Consider the following 24,478-nt stretch of genomic DNA (forward strand, 5'->3'; position numbering starts at 1 on the left):
GGAACTCACTTCTGAAGCTAGTATATATATATATATATATTATATATATATATATATATATATATATATATATATATATATATATATATATCTGAGCTGATTTTCCAAAAGGTGGCCACAAACTCAAAGGGCCACTTCTAGCAGTTACCCCTCCCCTAACACCCACCGCTGGCTGGACTTCTGCTTGAGCTACCCCAGAATACACTGGACAGTGAAAGGCTGCCTGACATTGATCTTTCACCCTAAAAGAAACCGACATGTTCTTTAGAGACCACAAAAAGAAGTCTCCTTGACTGGAGAATGGCAAATCAAAAAAATTCGGTAAAGTCAACACAACAAGCCAATTCATACCCACCCCTCCCCCCCTCCAGCTTTGCACTCCTGACCCCTCTAATGCCATTGGTTTTCAAGGCCAGACCCTGGCCTGTTTGATGGCATAGCAGGTGACGCGGCCCCCCCTCAAATTTATTCCAGCGCAAGGCGTCGAAGTTTCTTGGCTGTTTTCAGCTCACAGGCAGACTTCGTCTGCCTGTGAGCTGAAAACTACAGCCACCTTTTGGAAAATCAGCTCAGATAGCAAGCCCAAATTAGCCGGCTTGATGCAAATGGCCTCTGGCTGGTGTCAATTCACAGGGAAAGCAGTCAGCTGCAGCAAGGGGTAGCTACTGGAAAAATATTACCCTTTGCTAATAGCAAGCCCAAATTAGCCGGCTTGATGCAAATGGCCTCTGGCTGGTGTCAATTCACAGGGAAAGCAGTCAGCTGCAGCAAGGGGTAGCTACTGGAAAAATATTACCCTTTGCTATCTGAGCTGATTTTCCAAAAGGTGGCCACAAACTCAAAGGGCCACTTCTAGCAGTTACCCCTCCCCTAACACCCACCGCTGGCTGGACTTCTGCTTGAGCTACCCCAGAATACACTGGACAGTGAAAGGCTGCCTGACATTGATCTTTCACCCTAAAAGAAACCGACATGTTCTTTAGAGACCACAAAAAGAAGTCTCCTTGACTGGAGAATGGCAAATCAAAAAAATTCGGTAAAGTCAACACAACAAGCCAATTCATACCCACCCCTCCCCCCCTCCAGCTTTGCACTCCTGACCCCTCTAATGCCATTGGTTTTCAAGGCCAGACCCTGGCCTGTTTGATGGCATAGCAGGTGACGCGGCCCCCCCTCAAATTTATTCCAGCGCAAGGCGTCGAAGTTTCTTGGCTGTTTTCAGCTCACAGGCAGACTTCGTCTGCCTGTGAGCTGAAAACTACAGCCACCTTTTGGAAAATCAGCTCAGATAGCAAGCCCAAATTAGCCGGCTTGATGCAAATGGCCTCTGGCTGGTGTCAATTCACAGGGAAAGCAGTCAGCTGCAGCAAGGGGTAGCTACTGGAAAAATATTACCCTTTGCTATCTGAGCTGATTTTCCAAAAGGTGGCCACAAACTCAAAGGGCCACTTCTAGCAGTTACCCCTCCCCTAACACCCACCGCTGGCTGGACTTCTGCTTGAGCTACCCCAGAATACACTGGACAGTGAAAGGCTGCCTGACATTGATCTTTCACCCTAAAAGAAACCGACATGTTCTTTAGAAAAAAAATTTATTCTGGACAACATAACCAGCCATTTCATACCCACCCCTCCCCTCCTCCTCTTTTCATACCTTTTATAAGTCTTAATATCAACGACTAAATGCTCCTGTTTTGTTCCCATACTTTTGTTATTAAAATATGAAGAAAATTCACCTTGAATGATCATATCTTTAATTCTTATGACCTGAGAGGTTTAATAAGCATGGATACTACAAGGAGAAATTTGATGCTGATCAGTGCTACTGGGCTTTAAGGGTTTAGTGGTTAGCCAAAACTGGCCAGCTTGATGGAAATGATTACAGTTGGTGCAATGTTCAGTTTTAACTTAGGTGGTCCGGTAAGGTAGATATAATGGTAAGGTAAAATTTCACTTTTTAATAGCCTAAGCAACTAATGTTGATTTAAACAAGACGTTGGGCCCTGTTCGCACTAAGATGAAAATCTGAGTTTAGCATTTGCAAAAAAATGAAAATTTTGTTATCACCATGATTTTGTTTCCCTGTAATCCTGTTCGCACATAAAGATGGAATTTTTTTTGTGACAGATGTCAATTAGTAACTTGATCAATTTACCATCAAATGTTGTGACATGTCTGTCGGTGTCTGTTTTTTTGCAAAATTTGATGACCCAATGACGAATGGATGTCAAGGAACAAAGGATTTTCCTGCCTGACAAAATTTGTAAAGCCTCCAAAGCTTTTTTTTTTATTTATTTTTTTTTAATCAATGCAAGTTTATTCAAAACAAAACATAACTCAAGACAATACTAACATTTCTTACTAATTAAACAATACCATGCGTTACTCACAATACCATAGCATAACTTACAATAACTAAACCTAAATTGCACTACTCACATTTTCAAAATACGGTCTATGCACAGAGAAAATAAGATGTTGTGAAAAGAAAAGCTACATACAATCAATTTACTATTAACAATACAAAAAATGGAGTTTGCACAATGCCTATAACACTAATATTAGAACGACTGCTAACAAAAAAAAATACAATACTTAATTATAATACACTTATCATTTATCTTCCTTCCCTGTTATTTATTAAAACTACAAGTTAAGTATTATAAATTAATGTTATGTAAAGAATATTTAATACGACATGAATATGAAAATTAAAGAGGACAGATCGTTGCCCATTTTTTGTTAAATTTAATAAGGGTGTTGTTCTGAGTACAGATATATTTTTCTGTTTCAAATTTAATTTTGATCTTTACCTTAAACCCAGTTAAGCTAGGAAGTATTTGAGATCTTCTGCAATCCCAAAGATACAATTTAGCTATCAATAGAAAGTAGTTAAGTAAGTAATAATACCTATTAAAACATCTTGTCAACTGAGATGGAAGAATTCTTTTGATAAAGAATAAAAATAAAATTCAAAATCATTCCAAAAAAGTTTGGAGTATACGCAGTCGAAAAGAAGGTGTAACAGGGTTTCCAGTTCAGACTTACAAAAGGAACATTTATTGTCTGTAATAAATCCTATCTTATATAATTTGGTATTAGTGTATAGCATAGAGTTAAGGACCTTGTATTGAAAGGCCTTAACATAAGGCTCGGAACACACAATATGAGGTAAAATAAACACTTTTTCTAATTGATCTTCGCTTAAATTAAGATCACGTTTCAAAACTAACGAGTGTTTAGAAAATTGTGCTTTTTTGCTTATAATCAGTGTGTTTATTTTACCTCATATTGTGTGTTCCGAGCCTTCATGTTAAGGCCTTTCAATACAAGGTCCTTTAACATTTTCCTTAAAATATTAAAAGCGTTGTTATTAATTATCAGGGAAGGTGGCCCTGCCAAAAAGGTGTGATTACAGCCTCCAAAGCTAGTTGACGGAATCTTTGAAGTTTCGTTGCGCTTGCAAAAATATTAGTGGGTGCAAAAAATTGTTCACACTAGAAATGGGTTCACGTTGACAATTTTTTTTTTTTTGGCAAATCAAACAAAATTTTGCGTAGTGCGAACAGGCTCTTAAGAATAAATATTGAATTAGGTTTAGAATAAAATAATATACTGTATTGCATGCTTGTGACAGATAAACTTTCTTTGTATGAAAAACACCAACATTACATTAGGTTCAGCATATGAATATTTCATTTGTACTGGGGTGTAATATTTACAAACAGAATAAATAGATAGAAATTCTTATACTCTGACTGGCTCATTCAAATTTCAGGCATTATTTTACTGTAAGTTATTGCATTGATTGGTTGATCTGAGTTTTACCTGATGTTGAGTTTCCTTCTCTTAAAGCCTGCTTTCACATCAGATTTAAGCCTAGGGTTTAAGCTGTCTGAAAGAATAACACACAGTATATAACTATATAATAAACTAATACATAATAGAAACTCCATATTAAGCTTAACCTCCTGTAAGTGAGCTGTAAGCTGTTAGCTTTGCCAATGATATGTCACCCTGCTATGTCTTAAGCACTTTCCAATTAAATTATTCACACAGCAGGAACCTGAGTCTAACATCAAGGTTCTAACCTCCTGTAATCAAAAACAACCAATTGTGGATTGCCTAGGACTTGAATTCTATATTTTTACCCTTAAGTTAAGCAACCACTTTGACCTGTGATCCAATCTTAATAGTACTACACAGGTAATAATAACTTTTTTGGCATGCCAGTCACTTGCATGTATTCATTTATTATTAATTTATTTTGGAGGGGGCTTCTTTACAGTAAATTCCTGTGTTATTAAAAATTTCATAAAAAGTTGACAAAAAAAAAACAAACAGTTTGGAGTCAAGGTTTGAGGATTGAGCAAATGAGAGTAAAGACTTTCATGTCATTTAGCAGCTCAATGCTCCGCTGGCACCATATTTGTTCTATTATTTTTGTCTTCAGTGCTTGGATCTAATCCAAGCGAAGGTATTTTAAAAGGAGCTGTAGGATTTTTCTATCACTCAGCTAGGAAAATCTTATCTCTTTGAAGATCTTGGTTGACACTAAGGCTAAGTACAACTTTTTGCATGCAAACTGAATACACTAGACAACATATCCCGTGCGAAAATGTCTGACCAAACGGGAGCATGAATTCGGCCAGACATTTCAACCTGACACGGGCATAACATTGACCGAACACGAGCAGAACGGGACACAGCGGTAAAGAACCTAACTGGAACAAGACACCTAACCTAAAACGAGCGGGAATTAGCGAGACACGAGCAGGGCACGAAAAATCGTAAACAACCAGAAAACGAGCATGACACGAGCCTGACATTAGCCGGACAACGTAAATAATCTGTGATGTAATCGGCAAAAATATATCCGGCCTTACTCCAACCTGAATACGGCCGTACAACGCATATAAACACATAGAAATAACGATTAAATGTTTTATTGATAGATTCATGGAATAAAACTGATACAATAAAAATAAGTTTTTACTATATCCATACAGTGTTAAATCTACATACACAATCTCAAAGAAATTAACAAATTTGCGGCGATAATTTCTTATTTTCTTGCATGTGTCAAACTAATTAAAAAATATACACATTCATTGCACTAATTGAAGGAAACTTACTAATGTACTTATAATTTGCTCAACTTATCCTTGAAAGATTAAATACGACAAAGCGAATGTTCCTTAATAAATATTTATGCTGAATAGACAGGAGATAGATCACTTAGGCCCGGTTCAGACGCCGAACTTCTCATGAGCCGAACCTAATACCTCGAATTAAGTACATGAAAAGTTCGGCGTCTGAATCAATTGAGAACGGCTGTGTCAATTTGGAACGGCTAAGCCGTTCTTCCCGCCTGGCTCAGGCGGGAATTTCGGCTTTGGAACGGCTTTGATTCAGACGCCGAACTTTTCATGAGCCAAACCTAATGCATAAATTATTTTAACGTATTTCAAATACTGAAAAAATAAAAAAAATAAGAAACAACGCTGACATTTCGATTGGTTTTGCTTCAAGTAAATTAAGTTCGGCTAATTAAATTCGGCGTCTGAATCAAAAGGCGGGATTTTCGTGATTTGGGCCGACCTTAATTTGAATTAAGTTCGGCTCATGAAAAGTTCGGCGTCTGAACTGGGCCTTAGCTGCACGCCGCCTCAGTTTTGTGCGTAAATGATCTGGTTGGCGTCGATGGAAGTTAGCCGCTCCTTGACATTTTCGATGCGATGAGAAGCCACGTAATCTGCAAAATAACAAGTGCAAAAGTCTGTGATGCTGCAGTTGTTCTAAATATCCATTCAGATAACAAAAAAAGCTATGCTATCAATATAAAAATGAATGCAAGCGTTTGTGTGCAATTAGTGCAAAGCCCGATCGCCCCGGCGAAGAGTAAGCTTATAATCTCTCACACGCGTTGCGTGAGCCGGACCTTTCGAAGAGCGATCTTGGGGGAGAGTCAGAGAATGTTGTGGTTTGTGAGTATTAAATCAGGTTTATTCAGTTCCAAAAACATGAGTAAAGTGCAAACTCGCTTTTTGTGTGTTTTGGTGAGTGTTAAGTCTAATTCTTTTGCAGGGCATAGAGCCTGATTGTCAGTTGGTCCGAGGTCACCCGGCCGGTAATACTTTATAACATTTCAAAACACTACTGAATTTTTCGTCGGATAAAAGACGGACGATTTCAATTAATGTAAATCGTAATTGATAAAGCTTTCTAAATTTTAACTCGACCTCTCCTCGTTTTGGCAGCTGAAATTTACCGAACATGGAATTTAGCCATTGGAACAGTTCGGTTACCCTGCGAGCAGAGTCTCCTTCCAAAAAGAAAAAAATTCGAGTCTAAAGGACTGACATTTATTTTATAACAAGATAATGTAGCTTACCTCTCCCCTAAACCTTTGGGATGGTTGCTAAAAACCTCTTCTTGCTTCCATTTTCCTCAGGCTACAGATGTGTTCGACATATATCTCGCTTGCTTTCAGACCCTCGCAATTGACATTTACATGTAAAATGCTTTATACACTTTTGTCTGAATCAAAATAAAGGCATGCGAACAGCGACATTCTAAAACTTTGTTAAATCCTTGAAGAGATCTTAAAAACACTGAGGAAGAAGCAATCACTGCTAACTTAACAAGCCTAAAAGAAAGACGGTAACTGCAATTGCACTGTTTCGCGCGCGCACATTGAAAATACGGTTAACACTCCAAGCGCCAAAAATTAGTAACTGTAACCGTCAATTGATCTCGAAGCTAACCAATCAAAAATGAATTTAAACAATGAGATACTTATCTGCAACATGTCGATGTCTCTTATGGCATTTGATTGATAAAACCGCGTGCTAGGAATCAAAACAACGCATCGCCGTACGTGCAGTGCGTGACGTACGTTGATCTTGGAATCCAGCGAAACGACTTCTTTGCGGACTCAGCTGGCGGAATGACCTGATTTTCAAAACATTTGTCAAGAAGGAACTCGGCTTTTTTTTTCAGCGTCCTGCATGAATGGGGTCAAGTTTGGGATTTCCAAATTTTGCGGTCCGTCGAACAGCGTGATGATCGTAATACCATATGCAGGTGTGTTTATAAACAACGCTGTCCGTGCTTTATTTATATTCCTTGACACTGTAACAGCTAGTCTTAACATTGTCTTTCCGATCAATTTCATTGAAAAGAAACCAAACGTACCTTGTCTGGCTCTTTCCAATCTCGTGTCAGGCTCTTATCAGGCCCGTGCCTAGCTACTTATTAAAGTTATTAAATTTGGAAAAGTAATTTGAGGTTGTTTGGCTCTTGTTCTGTTCCTGTAAGTGTCTTGTGCGGCTGCCGTGACCCAGACACGAGCGTAACATTTGTCTGGCTTTTTACCTTGGAGCCAGACATTTTTTTGCCCGGTTCTTGTTTTGCTGATGTTTGGTTCTATCAACGGTATTCCCGCCGAAGTCAGGCCGGATTCCGCCTCTGTCAGGTCCGAAATTTTCGTACGGGATGGCGCTAGGATGATCAGCTTTTTAGGATCTTCTTAGTGCTAGGATCTTTCTTCTTCCATGCATGTCAACAGCCCCTTCCTGTATGCTACGTACTGCATTTGTAGTGATTGAAATTATAACTAGTGGAAAGTTTAGATTAATTTCTTCCGAAAAGAAAAAATTTTAACACCATTTGACACTCGGTGTTCTCATCAAATTACGCAACAGCTCACTTCAAGTCAACTCAGTAACTTAAATTGAGCGTATTAAATTTGCATTGTCATCTGCAAGGAATCCTTGAGCTAAAGCTTAAGATTATCGCTCAAATAGAGTCCTGTAAACGAATTGTCGCTTCGTCGAAAGCGAATAAGCTACACTGGGAAACAGCGTCGACATTAATAATTAAAACAGTCAAAATAACTCAACTTACTCCAGAAGGTGGGCCGCAAACATACCAAATCCTCGCAAACCGCTTTTTAGTCTGACCATCCAGGTTTTCTAACTGTCTTGGGCAAAACCAAGATTGAAAAGCGCTTTATAATAACCTCCCAAAAGCTTCCACCATCTTGGTTTTGCACAAGACAGTTGAACTAATTAAAACGTCGCAGATTTGTTTTCTGTAGCTGTCAACACCTACTCAGAGCTTCGTGGCCGGTCACGGACTTTATTGACTTTGCTAGCGCACGTGTTGACCTAAGCTCATAAAATTATTTTTTTCCAAATCCATGAGGATTTGCGGGCCGCATATTATTAAAAACAAACGGCTTAATTTCACTTTAATACCAGCAAAACGCGCTTCATAAACTCCGAACTACAGAGGCAGCTGATCGCATGAGTTACTGGATATTTAGCTTACCTTGCACCAGAAAATTATTTGCGCCCAATCGCTGCGTCCTGAATTCGAACCCTGTGCTCCTTCATAGCTCTAGAAGAAGGATCCGGCACTAGTGTCCTGGAATTCCTTCAGCCTGGAGAAACTTTCAAACCATTGAACGCATCTTTTCTTTTCAAAACATTTTCTTTCGCTTTCATGACATGGCTGTCAAAGCACACTGACTATATCGGTAGGTCGCGAAATTGTGTACTCGGTTCGTGCAAGGCTGCTAGCGAGTCGACTCGTGTTCATTTCTGCTTGCCGCTGTGATTGGTTTTCTCATTCGCTGAAATCGTTCAATACGTTATTGTTTTAGATTTTCGCAAGACTATTAAATTTTTGTAACTGCAAAATTAAATAAACAAACAATCAAACAATTAAATCGCGAAATCAACGCGAAAAAAAATATTCTCGCGGAACGACGCGAACTTTTTTGTCTGGTTAAAAAAGTGCATCCCCCTGTGTTTGAAATATGCATTTAAGATTTTAATTAATAAAACAGAGAAGGGGAATCTTGTAAAATCCGACCTGTATAGCATCACGTTAAAATCACTTGTAAAATGTGTAAAATTTAAAAAAATATATGTATCAAAATTTTGGCTAAAACATGCGCAGTCAAGAAATACCGAAACGCGCTGTATCGTGACAGGGAGTTGGCTTCGAGAATGCTCTTTCGGTAAGCTGAAGGCCGTACGTGCGTGACGCACTGACGTATTTCAGCGATCTTTTCTTTTCGATATTTTTCCGGTTTTCCCCGGTTAAATATATTTAAGTGGCCCTGTAGACTCAAACGAGCAAATAGTTCGCTGCACTGAAAAGATTCAGACCCATGGCGTCCAACGAAAGCAGGCAAACTGGAGAATGCGCCTACGCTGGCGAAATGGATTTAACCCGTCTGGTGTACCGTTTTGAAAGAGAAAATCCTTGGCAATATTTCCGGGATGGCGTTCCTTTGTCCAGCTCTGTTGAAAGAGGACGAAAAAAAACAAGTGCTAAGATGAAGAAAATATATGTACGCAGGAGTTACAGAGTTCAAGTAAGAAAAAATCGCCCTTACGCGAACGTTGCGAGGTTATCTCTGGTGTGTCCCTGCAGCCAAGGGTGTTTGTTGAAACATGGTGCGGCTCAGGTTCGGCAAGTCATAAGGCAGCAGAGACAAAAAGTGTTCCAGAAAAGTTATAATGAGCAGAATTATATGCTTTCAAAGCTTTTGGAAGTCAACATCTGTTTCAGTGGCAAAAGACGTATCACTTATCGAATACCACCCTTGGGAAAGGTATGCAAAGGTGCCTTTAAAAAGTGTTATGGCATATCAGACAAGAAAGTGGAAATTTTGCTCAAAAAAATGGATGGCGATGGTGTCTCAGTGGAAGCTGACATGCGAGGCAAACATCATAATAAGCCCAGAAACCTTTTACCTGAGGCTAAAAGGGCCGTGATTGATTTTATATTGTCACACAAGGCGAGTGAATCGCATTATCGAAGAGCGCAAACGGCAAAAAGATACTTTGAATCTCACGAGTCAATGCAAAAGATGTGGCTCGAGTTTATTGCTAAAAATCCTAGTTTTAAAACAAAACGCTCTAACAGAAAGAATAGGGGCCCAGTGATAAGCTATTCGACATTTCGGAACATTTTTAACGAGGACTTAAGAGCCCTATTCAGTTTTAGAAGATCTAGGGAAGATACTGGCCAGCTATGTGACCAACTCAGAAAAAAAATAGAACACACTGAAGCTGAATTAAGAGGCGATATCATTTCCAGGCAAAGTCGTCAAGAATTACAGCAGACTCTAAGGCAATATATAGAGGAACATCAAGAACATAAACAGGAAAGTGAAGCGAGATTCGCTGCGCTCAAATATGACATGCTTATCCTGACGAAACAACAGGGCATTAAAAAGTAGAGACTTGACAAGTAGAAAAAGTAGACAACTTGACAGCACCATTTGTAATAAAAACGTTAACCTGAAAAGTGGTTTCCTAGAAGTTACTTTATTATAAGAAATTAACTCTTCATGAAATTAATGCGGTTTTTAAAATTCGCGTTAATTAAGGTCGCGTTAATTTTGTTTACGTTAATTTCCACATCAATTTCCGCGACCTTAATTTCCGTTATTTTCGCCCCAAATTCTCGTTACATTCCCGAACGACTGGCATTGCTTTATCCGGGTGGAGATCTGCCGGGTATCATGAACAGATTCCTACGCGGCTTAACCCCTACGTTAAGCGACAATTTTACGAACATTAATTTTGCATTTCGGATAGAGTTAAAATAAATTTGTTCGTGTTGTCTCAACAAATTCTGTATTTTTCTGTAATTCGCGTTAATTTCCATCATTTTGAAATTTTATTAGCTCTTTCATGTTAATCTCCTTTATCGGGAAATATTCCTTCAATTCCCGTTAATTTAAGTCGCGCTTAAATTTCGAGAAACTTTATTAACACGAAATAATTTCCTATAATAAGAAAAAATACGTAGGAGTCTTGGTTCATAATAAACTTTGGTATCTAAAAACATATTTATTTAATGGTAACTTTACATTTCGTCGGGCGCAAAGCGAGCAACGACTAAATAGTACAGGTGTGCCGGTCCAGCAGTACGCGCCGTCTGGTGGAAAACGCTAGTGCGAGATTCTTATTCTAATCAGGAATTCTCGAATGCAGGTACTTGTGAATTTTGTGAATTGTAAACGTGTTACTCTGGGTCGCAACAATGGGAACATTTCTGGGGCGGAATTAATGGTGTGGGTAGGAAGAAGTAAGAGGGGAAAGTGCTCGGTCCCAACTGATAAAGACAGCAAATGTGCCTGTGGTCGTGACGAAAAGCTATAAGAAATCATGTTATTATTGAAGCCGTACAGTGGAAAAATATATTCGCCCATAAACTTATCCATTTGCAGCGTAAATTTTTTAATTCATAACAGTGTTTATGCAGGGTGCTCTCTCACAACATGGTGCAGGTTTCAGAGAGGCCCTGTATATTAAAGTTACAAACAGATAAAGATTCAATTAAAATAGTTCAGTAAAATATACTCTACTAGATACATATTTAATAAGAACTCGTATAAATACAATAGGTTTAAAGCGATATTCAAAAAGGATAAAATGGATACATACATAGTATATAATAAAAGAAAACGGAGGCGGGTAAGTTAGTCAAAATTAATTTAAAAATGTAGATCTGAACTCAGTCTCTCAGATTCGTCAGTTGACGAGCTAATGTCTTCTCTTGATAAGTTCTAATCTTTAACAGCATGAAAAAAAGGCTCAGTCATCATTGTCACTTAAATTGTTCTCCTCGTCGACAGAATGTAATGACTGATAAAAGCGAATAGCGTTTTCGTTGAGGTATTTCTGTGCCAATTTTATACAAAAGTTTTTAACGCCCTCGCGCACTGGCCTTTTCTCCTGCCTCAGTGTTTCTAGCAACTCTGGTCTTAGTTCAGTGGCTTGCTTTTTCTTTTGGAAGCAAACTCTTGTAGGTGTTTCTTTCTGGTCCATGCGAAATCTGATGTAAACGCAATCGGGGTGATGTTCCAATTTAAGATTTCCATCTTTGTCCACTATCTCTCCAAACCCGAAGTTCAGCCAGGCAATCCTTTTTACCTCAAACTTGTTATTTTCTAGGTCAACGTTTCTGGCCACATTCTGCAGTCGGAGGAAAGTTTTATAGTCCTTTATCATGTTCAGTGTGACCCAATAAGCTCGGACGTTTTGAAGTTGGCTCCTTTGCATTAGCGTCGCCCACTGTTGAGGAACTTGAATGACTTCTATGCTGTTGAAAAAGCGCTGTATTGTTCCAAAGTGCCTATCACACACGGAATATGTGTGACCTTCAAGTAAAAATTTGAAATCAATCCGAAGGAATTGTCCTTTCTTGACCAAATAATCGAGAAAGAAGAACAAATAACTCTCTTTAAAAGTAGCAGCAGCATTATCTGACCAAACAATTAAGTGGTCGTACTTTCCAAGGCGATTTTCCAGCTGAATAAGTAAGTAGTCTAAAAGTGATATGACTTCATTAGGGCCAACTCCACCTATTGTTTCGTCGTAGAAAAAACAGTTTATGGTACCTTCATTTGCGCAGTAAATCCCTAGAAGGTTTGTTCTTAACTTCTTGCTATAATACCAATCTTGCGACGTCACTTTTGGCGTTGGTAAGCATTTATGAAAGTCCATATGCAAGGTAAGGGTTCTGGGGAACATTGCTCTTGTTTATCGAAGTCGTTTTCTGCCAGGACTCAACTGCACCCGGTCCTTATTTAAGGCCCGGGATTCACCAACGGAAAACCCCAGAAAAGCAAGTGTCGTGACAGGGCGTGATCAGTACGTCATATCCATTTACGCTCATAGATCACAACAAGTGACCTTTGGTCCGCTCCAGAAGGACCCAGAAAGGGTCAGTGGGGCCCGTTTTTTTAAAAGTCCTTGTAATTCACCGGGTCAAACAAAATCGAATCCATTTTTTTCTTCTTCTCTAAACCTGTCAAGTGTCTGTTTTCAGAAAGTGATAATTACTTTAAAAGTTAGGGATTCCAAGTCCAAAAAATTGAATTCCTGGTTAAAGGACACGCCGTCTACAGTATCAGAACTTTCGAGAAAGGAGTTTCTGGCCTACGTTTCGTAGAGACCCCGAAATTATTTTCAAACCGAGGTAAGCGTAAGAATTTTTTTTGCAAAGGTTCACAAATTGATTGTTACATTGGCTTATCTTTACTAAGGTTCAGAAATTTATGATAACATTAGCTCAGGTATAATAAACGCTGTGACTATATTCCCGGCAGCCGGGCACGGTCTTAAATAGACTAAATGCTCGGCAGTCAGAAATTTTCATCGGATTTCTACTGAAAGTCACGATAAACAGTAGTGAGAGCATTTGATGTTTGCTTGGAAATATCAAGCGATTCTAAAAATTATTTTGGTTTTGTAGTGGACGAATTTTCCAAGCGAGGGCATGCTGTGAAGCGTATAATAAACACCTCAAAGTACAAAAGAGGCTATCTTGGTCTTATTTTCCTGTCTAAAAAGTACAACAAGAACAAAAGCAATTACACTGTTAACATTTTCAGAACAAATTACGAATCACATTATTTGATTAGAAAAATCAAGAACGTTACAGCGGTATAACAGCTGACTAACCGCCTCAGTTTACGCGCTGAAGGGATGTTAAACTGAAAAAAGTGTCGTTTATAGAATTGAGTAAACGTATTTGGGAATTTGAAACTTTAAAAAGGCTGATAATTTATAAACCGGCAGCTATGCATAAATTTAGGCCACAACGTTTACACAACCCAACAACGTACCGACTACCCAGCACTTCAAATGAATAAGATCTTTTGCGGTGTAATTTGTTGAAATCGCCACGCATTTTAAACGGTCAAAATACCAGTTGCTGAAACTTTGTAGTGGTTAAAGCTAAGTTGGAATTTCCATTTGATTTTATATTATTTTCATTGGATTTGTTCAGCTGGAGCCAAAGGGAAAAAGAACGCGCAAGTATGCATTGCACTAACAAGTGTCAATAATGTCTGCACGTGATAATTTGAAAACTGAGCAATGTACGGAATAGTAGGCGACCACACGTGTGCCTTCTTATTTCTCATAGTTATGCTTTACCTGGCACTTTGAATTGGGTCTACTGCAGTGTAATGAGTTTAATTCGCGTGTCATTTCAAAAACCACCAAATATCAGGTGTTGCAATTTTTTCGCAAGTATATTTAGGTCAGAGGTTGCATTTAATTTCATATTTTTGATATGGTTAGAATAAACGAGGGAAAAGATCTTAACACATTCGTTACAGCAAATAAATGTGGGGAGTAATTGTGCGAATAATTCTGAAACTGACCACAGCTTTTCATTCCCATGCATGCTGGATCGTTGGCATCATAACTAACCAATCAGTTTGCTGTAAAAACGTTTTACAGCCTTACCTTTCAATGAAAGTTTTGTATCTGAAGCAAAATGTCCTCCAACGTGAATGTACGTCGGATTATGCTCAGACACAAGCGCCGGGCAAAATGCCCTCTTTTAGGTAAATTTATAGAAAGAGCGTTAGCACCTTCAGAAGGAAACTTTTTGGCAACCGAAGAGCTCTTTGAAGAGTATCAAAGGTTGGTGGCCTTGTGGACCGATGGGGATAGCGAAGACGGACAAACGAAGACGCTAATGAAACGAAATAGTTTCAACAGGGTAAGTGAGCTCTCGTCACTTGTGATTCGGCTCTTTCGCAAAACTTATAATATAAGATAAGTTTTGCAACTATCTATTGTGAACTTTGAGCGAAAAGAAAAGCAGTTGGTGTAAACGACTGATTGATTGGAAGTGCTTTGCTTTTTAATAATCAACAGCAATTTATGAAGGCCATCATAAGACATGCAACCAAAAGAGGATGGCGAGTGGCCTCTAAAGCAACGCGTCGCTTAAGAGGGTACCTGGGAATAAAATTGCAACGCACCCGAAGGGAACCCGCGGGATTTGAGTTTGGGGGAAGAATTATGTTAGAGATGGTGGGAAGGTACATGGCACTAAATCCTCCGCCCGTGCCTCCAATCGAGGTAAGTTCATAAAGAAATACTGGTTGAAGACATATCATTTCACAAAGTGAAAAAATGCCTTGTACTAAAAAGCACAACGCTCTCCAAGCGCAAACAGGCTCAAGACGGTGCTTACTATTGTTACTGCGCATACGTTCTGCGCATCTCGAGATACTCGGGTTTTCTATGGGTGGTACCTACTAATACGCGGTTTAAAACTATTCGTGGAAAGCAGAACTTAGAAAGTGCTTCCAAATGAAAATTGGGTGGGGGGGGTAGCCATGCATTTTTCAGAGAATTCTTCTTATGAAAAATAAAATCGAGAGGGAAAAATTAAAATGAGAAACGCGGTTCATTTAAAAGGAAAACGCTTTGTAGAAAAGACCATAAATATAAATAAACAATGACAACAAAGAACGTTTTGTTTCTAAAGTTTTCTTTGCAGCGGGATAAATTAACTCTGAGTTTCAAACGAATTGTAATGTCAAGAGCACTGGAACGTGAGACTCTTCTAACAACAACAACAATCTTTATTTGTACTCTTACTTTACTTTACAGTTTATATGTTTTAAAACAACTCATTAAAATTAGAAATTAGGCTGTATTGACTGACTGGAATAACTAAAAGGGTTAGGGAAGCCAAGCAGTTAACTGTTTAAAGTATTAAATAAGTATGTCACAGCGCGACAAGATTCAAATAAACAGTAAATAACGAGGAGCAACTTTGGCCTCTCACGCAAACGTTTCTTTTTACCCCTCCTTTAAGATGGCGGGGAACATCTGACATTCAAAACTAACCTTCTTTACTGTTTGTATCCGGAGTTGAAAAGGTAACAACGAATTACCGGTCAATGAGACATAGGAAACGAAAAGAGTTCATATATTACCAAGATGCCACGAGAAGCACGCTAAAATGGCCGGTTTGATAGAGGAAAAAGGCGTCTCGGTGATGTAAATAAACAGACACAGTATGGAATGGCATTGCAATTAATCATAATCATCATTATTATCATCATCATCGTCGTCACCATTTTCACGTAGGTGTAAAAAAAAAAAAGTTAATCCTTTCCGGCTCGCAGTATACAAAATCTTTCATAATTAACGGTTAATTTCCTTATTTTATTTGTAGTTGCATGCTATCCTCGCCGATCCAAGAGGGGCGGGGATATGTGCATTCGCGAACAGAGATATTGAGAGGGGGGAAGTCATCGTGGAGTATGAAGGGGAGGTGATTTCACTGGAGGAGGCCGGAGAAAGAGAGAAACTTTACCAGAGGGAGGGGAAATCCTGTACAATGATGGTGCTAGAGAGTGCAGGAAACCAAATAGCGTGAGTACTGTACTTAATGTAAAAAAAATAATAATGAGAGAAACAAACTAGTGTTGCAAAATACAATACTTTATTGACACTCCCCTGGTGGGGCTTTTCAGTGACAATGCAGTTAACAATACAAACATACCTCATTACAATTCAGACGGTCCGAAAATTATTTTTTATTCTTTAAAAAAAATTTCTTTTTGTTTTAGGATCGATCCTTACAGAGGAAACATTTCCAACGAATTGACGTGGGCAGCCACCATTAACCACTCAAGAAGGCATGCCAATCTGAGGCCATTCGTTTCCAGTCTCGCCCCAGAGTATTTCTGATTGCTTTACATGACATCCCAGAAACGGTGGAGTTCCTGTGGGATTACAATGATCCCAGTTGTGATTTCCACAGGAACAGCCAAACGATACCATAAATTGTAAATGGTTTGAACCTAGGAGCATGTAATAAGTAAGTGAATTATGATCATCCGGGTGAGTGTAGTCCTGAGAAGGATTGTTTGAGGTGACTTTGACTGACGTTTCAGACAAACAAAAGACATTTTATTAACAATAGACCCATGAACATTTTGACTAACAAAAGAAAGATCGAAACGCACCAATTACCTTTTACGGTCTTCACAGCCAATAACATCATAGCTTTCTAACAAACGACTAATAACATCTCGACTTCGTTGACCAATCAGGTTAACAACCACAGACATACATACCATCTACTGACGTTCCACAAATCACTTGACTATGAAGATGACTTTCGCTCAGGTTGTCAAAACGTCAGCAAAACTCACCTTAAACAGTCCTTCTCAGGACTACACTCACCCGGATGATCATAATTCACTTACTTATGACACAATAAAATGTCAGAAAAAGCGATAGTGCGATACTTCAGTGTATTTTAGACAATATGCTCATAACTGTGGACTAATAAACATAATCTAAGATGCGGTACGTTATGGATTGCAATTATTGCCAACCAAATAATTGAAAACCGATTATTGCCAATAAAAGCAAAAGTTTCTAACCAAAACAATTCACGCAATCCTTGAATCCTTGTAGTTTAAGTATATCAAGCTAAGTATAGCTAATACCGTGTGAATTAATGTATGAAGATCAAAATTACGTGATATTACACCAAGCTACACTAGCGCCTTACCATAGAAATTCAGGTATTAATTACATACAAATAAAAACCAAAATGCAATAATAAAGTCTCTTTCGATTAAATTTACATTATTCGTTTAAATTGTTTTCTTTCAGTACATTATAAAATTAAAAACCAAAAGATAGACGAAAGTAATCAGCTCAGAGAGCGAGCCCGAATTAGCCAGCTTAATGCAAATCGCCTCTGGCTGGTGTCAATTCACAGGGAAACCAGTCAGCTGCAGCAACGGGTAGCTACTAGAAAAATATTACCCTTTGCTATTAGCAAGCCCAAATTAGCCGGCTTGATGCAAATGGCCTCTGGCTGGTGTCAATTCACAGGGAAAGCAGTCAGCTGCAGCAAGGGGTAGCTACTGGAAAAATATTACCCTTTGCTAATAGCAAGCCCAAATTAGCCGGCTTGATGCAAATGGCCTCTGGCTGGTGTCAATTCACAGGGAAAGCAGTCAGCTGCAGCAAGGGGTAGCTACTGGAAAAATATTACCCTTTGCTATCTGAGCTGATTTTCCAAAAGGTGGCCACAAACTCAAAGGGCCACTTCTAGCAGTTACCCCTCCCCTAACACCCACCGCTGGCTGGACTTCTGCTTGAGCTACCCCAGAATACACTGGACAGTGAAAGGCTGCCTGACATTGATCTTTCACCCTAAAAGAAACCGACATGTTCTTTAGAGACCACAAAAAGAAGTCTCCTTGACTGGAGAATGGCAAATCAAAAAAATTCGGTAAAGTCAACACAACAAGCCAATTCATACCCACCCCTCCCCCCCTCCAGCTTTGCACTCCTGACCCCTCTAATGCCATTGGTTTTCAAGGCCAGACCCTGGCCTGTTTGATGGCATAGCAGGTGACGCGGCCCCCCCTCAAATTTATTCCAGCGCAAGGCGTCGAAGTTTCTTGGCTGTTTTCAGCTCACAGGCAGACTTCGTCTGCCTGTGAGCTGAAAACTACAGCCACCTTTTGGAAAATCAGCTCAGATATATATATATATATATATATATATATATATATATATATATATATATATATATATGTTTTTTGAAGGTGTCCGCACTTGAATGACGTCAGACTGTCTGGAGCAAAATTTGCATACATCGGAAAAAATATGCGTGCATGATCAAATTTCAACTGCAATGTTCATCAATATTCACTGGATACAGAACTATCTCTCCTGAATATTTTCCCTTTCTTTTAGAAATCTTTTTTGTGAAAGATTGCATTGAAGAAATTACACGTTTTGTGACCGCGGTAAAATAATTTTCCTTGGGAAATAAATTCATCCAACACGACAGCGCTGCACGCCCGTTGTACATTACGTCGCGTCAGAAATAGTTGTTAAACCGCAAACTAGCCTGTGGAACTACAAAAAGACCATGCTCATCAAAAAAAATCCTATGCCCCTTTTAATCTCCTCATTTGATGCTACAATACGATTAAAGAGGGTTTTCCACCCAGCCCCAGCCTCGCGAGGTTTTGCGAGTCACGTATTTCTAGTAGGTTTTCACGTCGTTGCTCAAGTTTTAAACTAAAGCCCTGTATTCTATTAAGAACTTTTTCAAAGAAAGATTGGCCTCAAGTTTTGATCTTCCAGTCGAGGATTGAAATAAGATCCTCTCCGTCGAGATAACCGATGTTGCCACTTTGACAGAAAATACGAATCGAAGGAAAGATTCACATTTAGTCGTGGAAAAGATGGAATGTGACGACTCTGTCACGGATGACGATTCTACGGAGGACAAATACGAGAAAACAGCAGTTGATGTAACATCTGACAGCCTTGTAAACCTGTGTAAACGAAGGGATTGAGACGAAATGGTATGGTTTAGTAACTATTTTTTATAAGCTTACATGTAGCTACAATCTTGGACGAATCTGTAAAGAAACTTCTTGTCGATTAACAGATTCCACCACTACATGTACATTCATTAATCAACAACTCAGCTCCCTCTCTTCCCCTCATCAGTTTTGGTTTGTCGCTGAAACAAGGACTGGGTAATCGTCCGATCTTGCTTTCTCTTCTGTTGGTGTTTTCTTTTAAGGGAGATTGAAATCTACACATGTACGTGCACAATTGGCATTTTCCTCGCTTAGTTTTCTCCAAGATGGAGTTGATCTAGCTAGTCCTGGTTCATTTGTGCAGAGGTCAAAATAAGCTTAAAATCGATCATTTAAAATGCATTAGGCTGAGTTTGAATTTGACAGTAGGATTATTAGGATGTTTTTATTTGTGGGTTTTTCATCTGATGATAAAATTAAAGACATGTGACTATTCAAATGCTCCTGTTGTGGTACTGTGCAGTACTCTGTGTATGATGCTCCAAATGTCTTGTGTAACTTTTTTGGTGTAACCTCCCAACCCACTTCTTTATTGTTGTTTTTTATCAAAATCAGCTTAAATAGTTGACTGCAAATTGTACTGAGGTGGACTGATGTATGCACACAGAGTTGTTCAAGGAAGCATGCAACAAAACTCAATAATGACCACCATTGTGATGAATAAGGGAGGAAAATTTAAAATTTGTTTTCTTTTCATTGATTTAGCAGTCAAAATGATGCCAGGGAAAAGTTAATAGGCCATGAAGTGGAATCTTTGGACTCTAGAGATGAAACATCATTAAAAGGTACTTTATACATGTAATATGACTAGCCGGACATGTAATAATCAAAGATGAGGGAGTGCGTTCGATTATCTTGATCCCAGGCTCTCTCTCCTTTGCCAAGTTGGTGATGATGTCATCTGCCCCTGCTAATCTGCTGGGAATACCAGATATGCATCCTAAGATCCATTCATGCATTGATCGACTGTTGCATATACCATCTCAACTCCAAACACAATTAGGAGTGTGTTCTTTCAAAGTTGAACAAAATAAAAATTATGTATAACTAAAGTAACTACACCTGTAAACACCTTCAGTGCTAATGGAATTAATGTAGAACTTTTGTACCAAGAGTTAGAAATCCTAACAAATGACAACAAATGATCAGTGCAGAAGTAGTGGCCATTACATGAACTATAATGACATTGAAATCTACTGCTTGGTTTAAAAAAAATCCAGAGTGCAAAAACTAGGCGAGTTTTGAGCTAATTGTTGATATTTTCAGCAACACTGTCACTTGTGTCAGGGGAGGTGGCATGACCTAGTAAACTTACAGAATCTTGAAAAACTTGTCATCTTTGAGCTGTTAAAGTAAAACCTTAACTTTAAGGTGGCTCAATAGGGTTATGCAAGATCACGAAGCGCGCGCCAGTGACATCAATCGAAAGTTAATATTCTCGTTCTTTTTGCTATTTTCCAAATCAAAGCTACTGAAACAAAACAAACAAGGTCATCAAGAGCCGTACAATCACTTTGTCTTACTGTTAATGTTATTGCATATTATTATTTCTAATCAGCGACGTAATAACAATTTTGCACTTTAGGTTGGAGAATACCAATGTAACCTGAAATAATTTCAGCAGCTGTACACATTTTGTATTATTATTTACTGTGAGAGACTGGTCAAAAAGTACAGGGGGGTGGATGGGCCGGAGCACTTGCATTTGTGGGGTATAAAAATCACATGGCCCAGCCCCCTTTTTTTACACAAGACTGAGTGACCCAACCCTAACAACACATACAATTTCTGGCTGGAGAAAGTACTGCATGGACTTTGGATTGTGTCGGTTGTTGTGTCTTAAGCGAACGCAAAAGCAATTTCTCTTTCTCCTTTTTATTTATTTACATAATATATTTTGTTTTAATATGTAATAGCACCTCCTGGCCTCGATCCACCCTTTACTAGGGTCTGAAAAACTGATGACCCCTCTCTCTATACTTTTTGACCAGTTTTAGGATCAAGATCTCACACCGTGATACGTACACCAGAAATCAATATATTTGGAGGCATTTACTGTGCATTTACTTATTTACAAATTTAATGTATACGATAACGATATTTAACGTGTTGCGCGTTAGTCTTACAGACAGTGTACAGTACGTATTAATACACATAAGCTTATTTTGGTTTTGCTACTGTAATTTACTTTAGTTGTTGACAATGAGTGCTTTAAAGTGCTCTAACTTTTTTGGAAATATATAACGCCAGTTTTGGTTCATGGGCCCCTGTTTTAAGAGTTACTTATTTTATATAATTTGACCGGCCAGAAACGGTACGTGACCGAGCTAAAATGAATTGGGCCGGTCATCGTGTCCGGAGACACTCCGGAAATTATTTCGAGCCCTGCAAGGGCCAAAATTTGCTGTTCAACAGTCACCACTGAAATCAACGCTTTTAGTCTCAAATTAAAATAACTCAAACATCGTCATTTTTTGACGTCTGTTTGGCTTCGATTTCAATTTTTTTCAATTTCCTTCGGTAAAATTTTCCGATATGCTCCGACCGGGTAGAGTCTGACAAGAAGAAACTTTTAAAATCAAAAAAGGTAGGGGTTGTCAAGGTAGTTTTTTCGTTTTTAGCATTTTTGTGTTTTTTTGGCTTAGCAAAAACCTTGTCTTACAAATTCTTCTGATAAATTGACAGCAAGGAAAGCTAAAAAGGTATAACATCGCTGCAAAATTGCAAGGAATTTCACCGAAGGAAATTTGAGAAATCTGAGGAGGAACTTTCTATTTTTTCACCTCAATGGCAATTACGTCATCAGAATAGGAACTCGCCAAGGTCGCTATTTGGGCATGCGTGAACTTTACACCAATGGACCCAATTGGATGAAATTTGCAACCTCCGTCGGTTATCTTTGAAGACACAAACAACAATACTTCGGCTTATAAAACTATGAAAGAGAACGTTTTCTTTTTTAAATGCTTTTGGTTTTTCTACCCTAGGACTATAATTTGAGCTGTTCAATTGACTTGTTCGCTGTTTTGCTTGAGCTTGCGTCAGCTAGCACGTGCACATTACTAAAGCTTGCATCTTCAAGTACACGCACGAGCTTAAGCGCGCGCTTCTTGATCTTGCATAACCCTTTTTTATTTTTTACATTTTATTGTGGTTAAACGTTGTGAATAAATGATCCTTCTATTGTTATTTTAAATGCTCTCGTTAATATATTTTTTTTGTGTTTTCTAAAGGGGAGAGATGTCTTGCTCCATACAGTGGGGATTAGATGAATATTATGAAGCAGTGATTGACTCTATTCACAACACCTCTGACAGTGGGAAAAGAGAAGCTGTTGTGACATTCATTGGGTAAGGTTATTTTCAAATGTATTGTTCCCTGTTAAACAAGGTATCATCTGGGGCAATTTAATTCTGACGGACTGATGTTTTAACAAATTGTTTGACTGAGTATTTCTTTTGTGGTGTCTAACATGGCAGCTGAGGAGGGCAGGGAGGGAGGGGGGCCTTAATTGACAAGGGGGGATTATTCTAAACTGTGACCTCTAAACAGGGGCTTATAAGAGGCAAGGGGGGGGGGGGGGGAGACTAAATACAGCTTTTATGGTAGTTTTTCCTTCAACCCAATTTCCGTGAAGTCACTTGGGGCATTTTTTTTTGTGCAGGCAGCTCTTCAACTGCTCTCTAAATGTAGCTAATTATCCTTGATAAATTATCTGTTACAAGAGGGTGACTGAGAACTGTACATGTCCAACTGACATGATTTTTTTGTTGTAGATATGAATCTGAGGGAAGCGAGGTTGTTCCTGTAACAGCTCTCAGAACAATTATTGGAAAGCTGAGCCAGGTACCTTACAAACTAAGGAACTTTGGTTAAGGAACCATGTACATTGTAATGTAATGAATCATTAAGTATGGCTGTGACGACCTTTGAGATGTCTTGACATGACCGTAGTTACAGATTTACATCAACTTTGACAGTCCTTTAACTTGCATGAAAGGTGTTTTACCTCTGGTATGTATTTATGAAGGGTACCTGTGTACAAATAAAAAAACATTTGAAAACACTTTTAGCCTGTCTTTAATCTTGATCAAATAAGGAAATACCTTTGACTAGGCCTTCACAACCTTTGACACTATATCAAGGGCTTGGTAAAGATGGCCTTTGCATGTTTGACACAAGGCAAAAGTAAATCAAAAGTGAGTGATAACTTAGGCAAGTTTTTGTTTGCCTAATTGCCCGTTTAACGGACAAGCGTAAACATACAGTATGTTCTCCTGTGCAAGGTCACATTTACACTGTAAACATCCGTACTCCAAAAAATACCCCAGGATCCTCGTCATCATTTGCCATTTTGAATATCACGAAGACAAAGGGAATGAGGTTACCCCTACAAACCCCTAAAACTTAAATCCTAGAGTACAGCTGAGCCTTTGCTGCTGAACCAGTATTACAAGACACTCTATTATTGTTCTTGAATCATATGACCAAGTTTCCAACTCATACATGAGAGAGGGTGAAGAGGGTTGTAGGAACTGTGCACTTTGTAACAGCGTCAACTCCCTTTATTGTCTACACCCTCGGGACAGTGAGTTAGTGTCCTTAATAGCCTGAGTCCATATTAGCGGGAATTTATTTTAGTCAAACATCTGTAATTTAATTTTGCCAGGGACTTAGCTTCTGTCCGTATTCTCAGGGTGTCTGTAATAGCAAGGTATCCACAAGGCAAGAGTTGACTGTAACTAGATAACATTTAACAGGGAGTCTGGTGTGTCTTAATTTTCTTCTAATGTAATATTCGTTCATCTAATTTACTTCTAATAAGATTTAATTTTGTAACCCTATATTTTTTCCAGATTAATTGTTTGCACTGTAATAAAAGTTACTACAACCCATAATATATATAAAAAATACTGAATTATTTGCCATGGTTTTGAATTCCTTTGCAGATCAGTACATGATGGAGGGAAATATCACGCCTTCATCAACAAAGAAAAAGAAAGGTAACAATGCTGTAACTACTTCAGTCTGAGTTTAAAACATACAGCAAAGGTGGCCTTCAAACCGGTTTGTCGAGTTTTAGGTTTACTTTTCTCTCTTTCCAGATGAGTTGGTGGTGTTTTGTCCGCTGACGTCATTCCAAGAAGACGTGTACCAGACTCTCCTTCAAAACCCTGATGTGGAATTGATCAGAAAAAAGGAACTTTCCCTGTGACTGCGGCAGTGAGGCTGGCAGGGGCAAATGTTGTTACATGATGGTAAGTACAGT

The 24,478-nt window shown here is 38.7% G+C and overlaps 1 protein-coding gene, 2 long non-coding RNA genes and 1 pseudogene across 7 annotated transcripts; 2 read left to right on the plus strand and 2 right to left on the minus strand.

Moving 5' to 3' along the window:
- Positions 1–413: 413 nt before the first annotated feature.
- On the minus strand, positions 414–8,522 carry LOC146450002 (uncharacterized). Of its 3 annotated transcripts, XR_014860421.1 has the most exons (4): positions 8,334–8,522; positions 3,828–3,894; positions 1,736–1,791; positions 414–1,556 (listed from the first exon to the last, which is right to left on the minus strand). It is a non-coding gene; the product is annotated as an uncharacterized LOC146450002 (long non-coding RNA). The 3 variants fall into 3 exon arrangements; XR_014860419.1 differs by lacking the exons at positions 1,736–1,791; positions 8,334–8,522 and having other exon boundaries at positions 414–957; positions 1,481–1,556; positions 3,828–4,596; XR_014860420.1 differs by lacking the exon at positions 8,334–8,522 and having other exon boundaries at positions 3,828–4,596.
- A 2,488-nt stretch (positions 8,523–11,010) lies between these two features.
- LOC146450003 (uncharacterized) lies at positions 11,011–12,789 on the minus strand. The gene has a single exon (XM_085100898.1). The coding sequence runs from the start codon at positions 12,557–12,559 to the stop codon at positions 11,621–11,623; it is 939 nt and encodes a 312-aa protein (XP_084957024.1). The 5' UTR covers positions 12,560–12,789; the 3' UTR covers positions 11,011–11,620.
- Positions 12,790–14,315: 1,526 nt separating this feature from the next.
- Positions 14,316–17,629, plus strand: LOC146450004 (uncharacterized; annotated as a pseudogene). Its single transcript, XR_014860418.1, has 4 exons — positions 14,316–14,543; positions 14,702–14,908; positions 16,017–16,216; positions 16,414–17,629. The product of XR_014860418.1 is annotated as an uncharacterized LOC146450004 (transcript).
- A 2,280-nt stretch (positions 17,630–19,909) lies between these two features.
- LOC146450005 (uncharacterized) lies at positions 19,910–24,418 on the plus strand. Of its 2 annotated transcripts, XR_014860423.1 has the most exons (4): positions 19,910–19,994; positions 22,443–22,559; positions 22,986–24,212; positions 24,315–24,418. It is a non-coding gene; the product is annotated as an uncharacterized LOC146450005 (long non-coding RNA). The 2 variants fall into 2 exon arrangements; XR_014860422.1 differs by having other exon boundaries at positions 22,986–24,412.
- The last annotated feature ends 60 nt before the right edge of the window (positions 24,419–24,478 follow it).

Source organism: Pavona decussata, unplaced genomic scaffold (genome assembly GCF_977016875.1).
Source record: "Pavona decussata unplaced genomic scaffold, jaPavDecu1.1 SCAFFOLD_516, whole genome shotgun sequence".
NCBI lineage: Eukaryota > Metazoa > Cnidaria > Anthozoa > Scleractinia > Agariciidae > Pavona > Pavona decussata.

Bases quoted from the DNA above. Each gene is read 5' to 3' on its own strand.
- LOC146450003 (XM_085100898.1), bottom strand. From the start codon at position 12,559: ATGTTCCCCAGAACCCTTACCTTGCATATGGACTTTCATAAATGCTTA.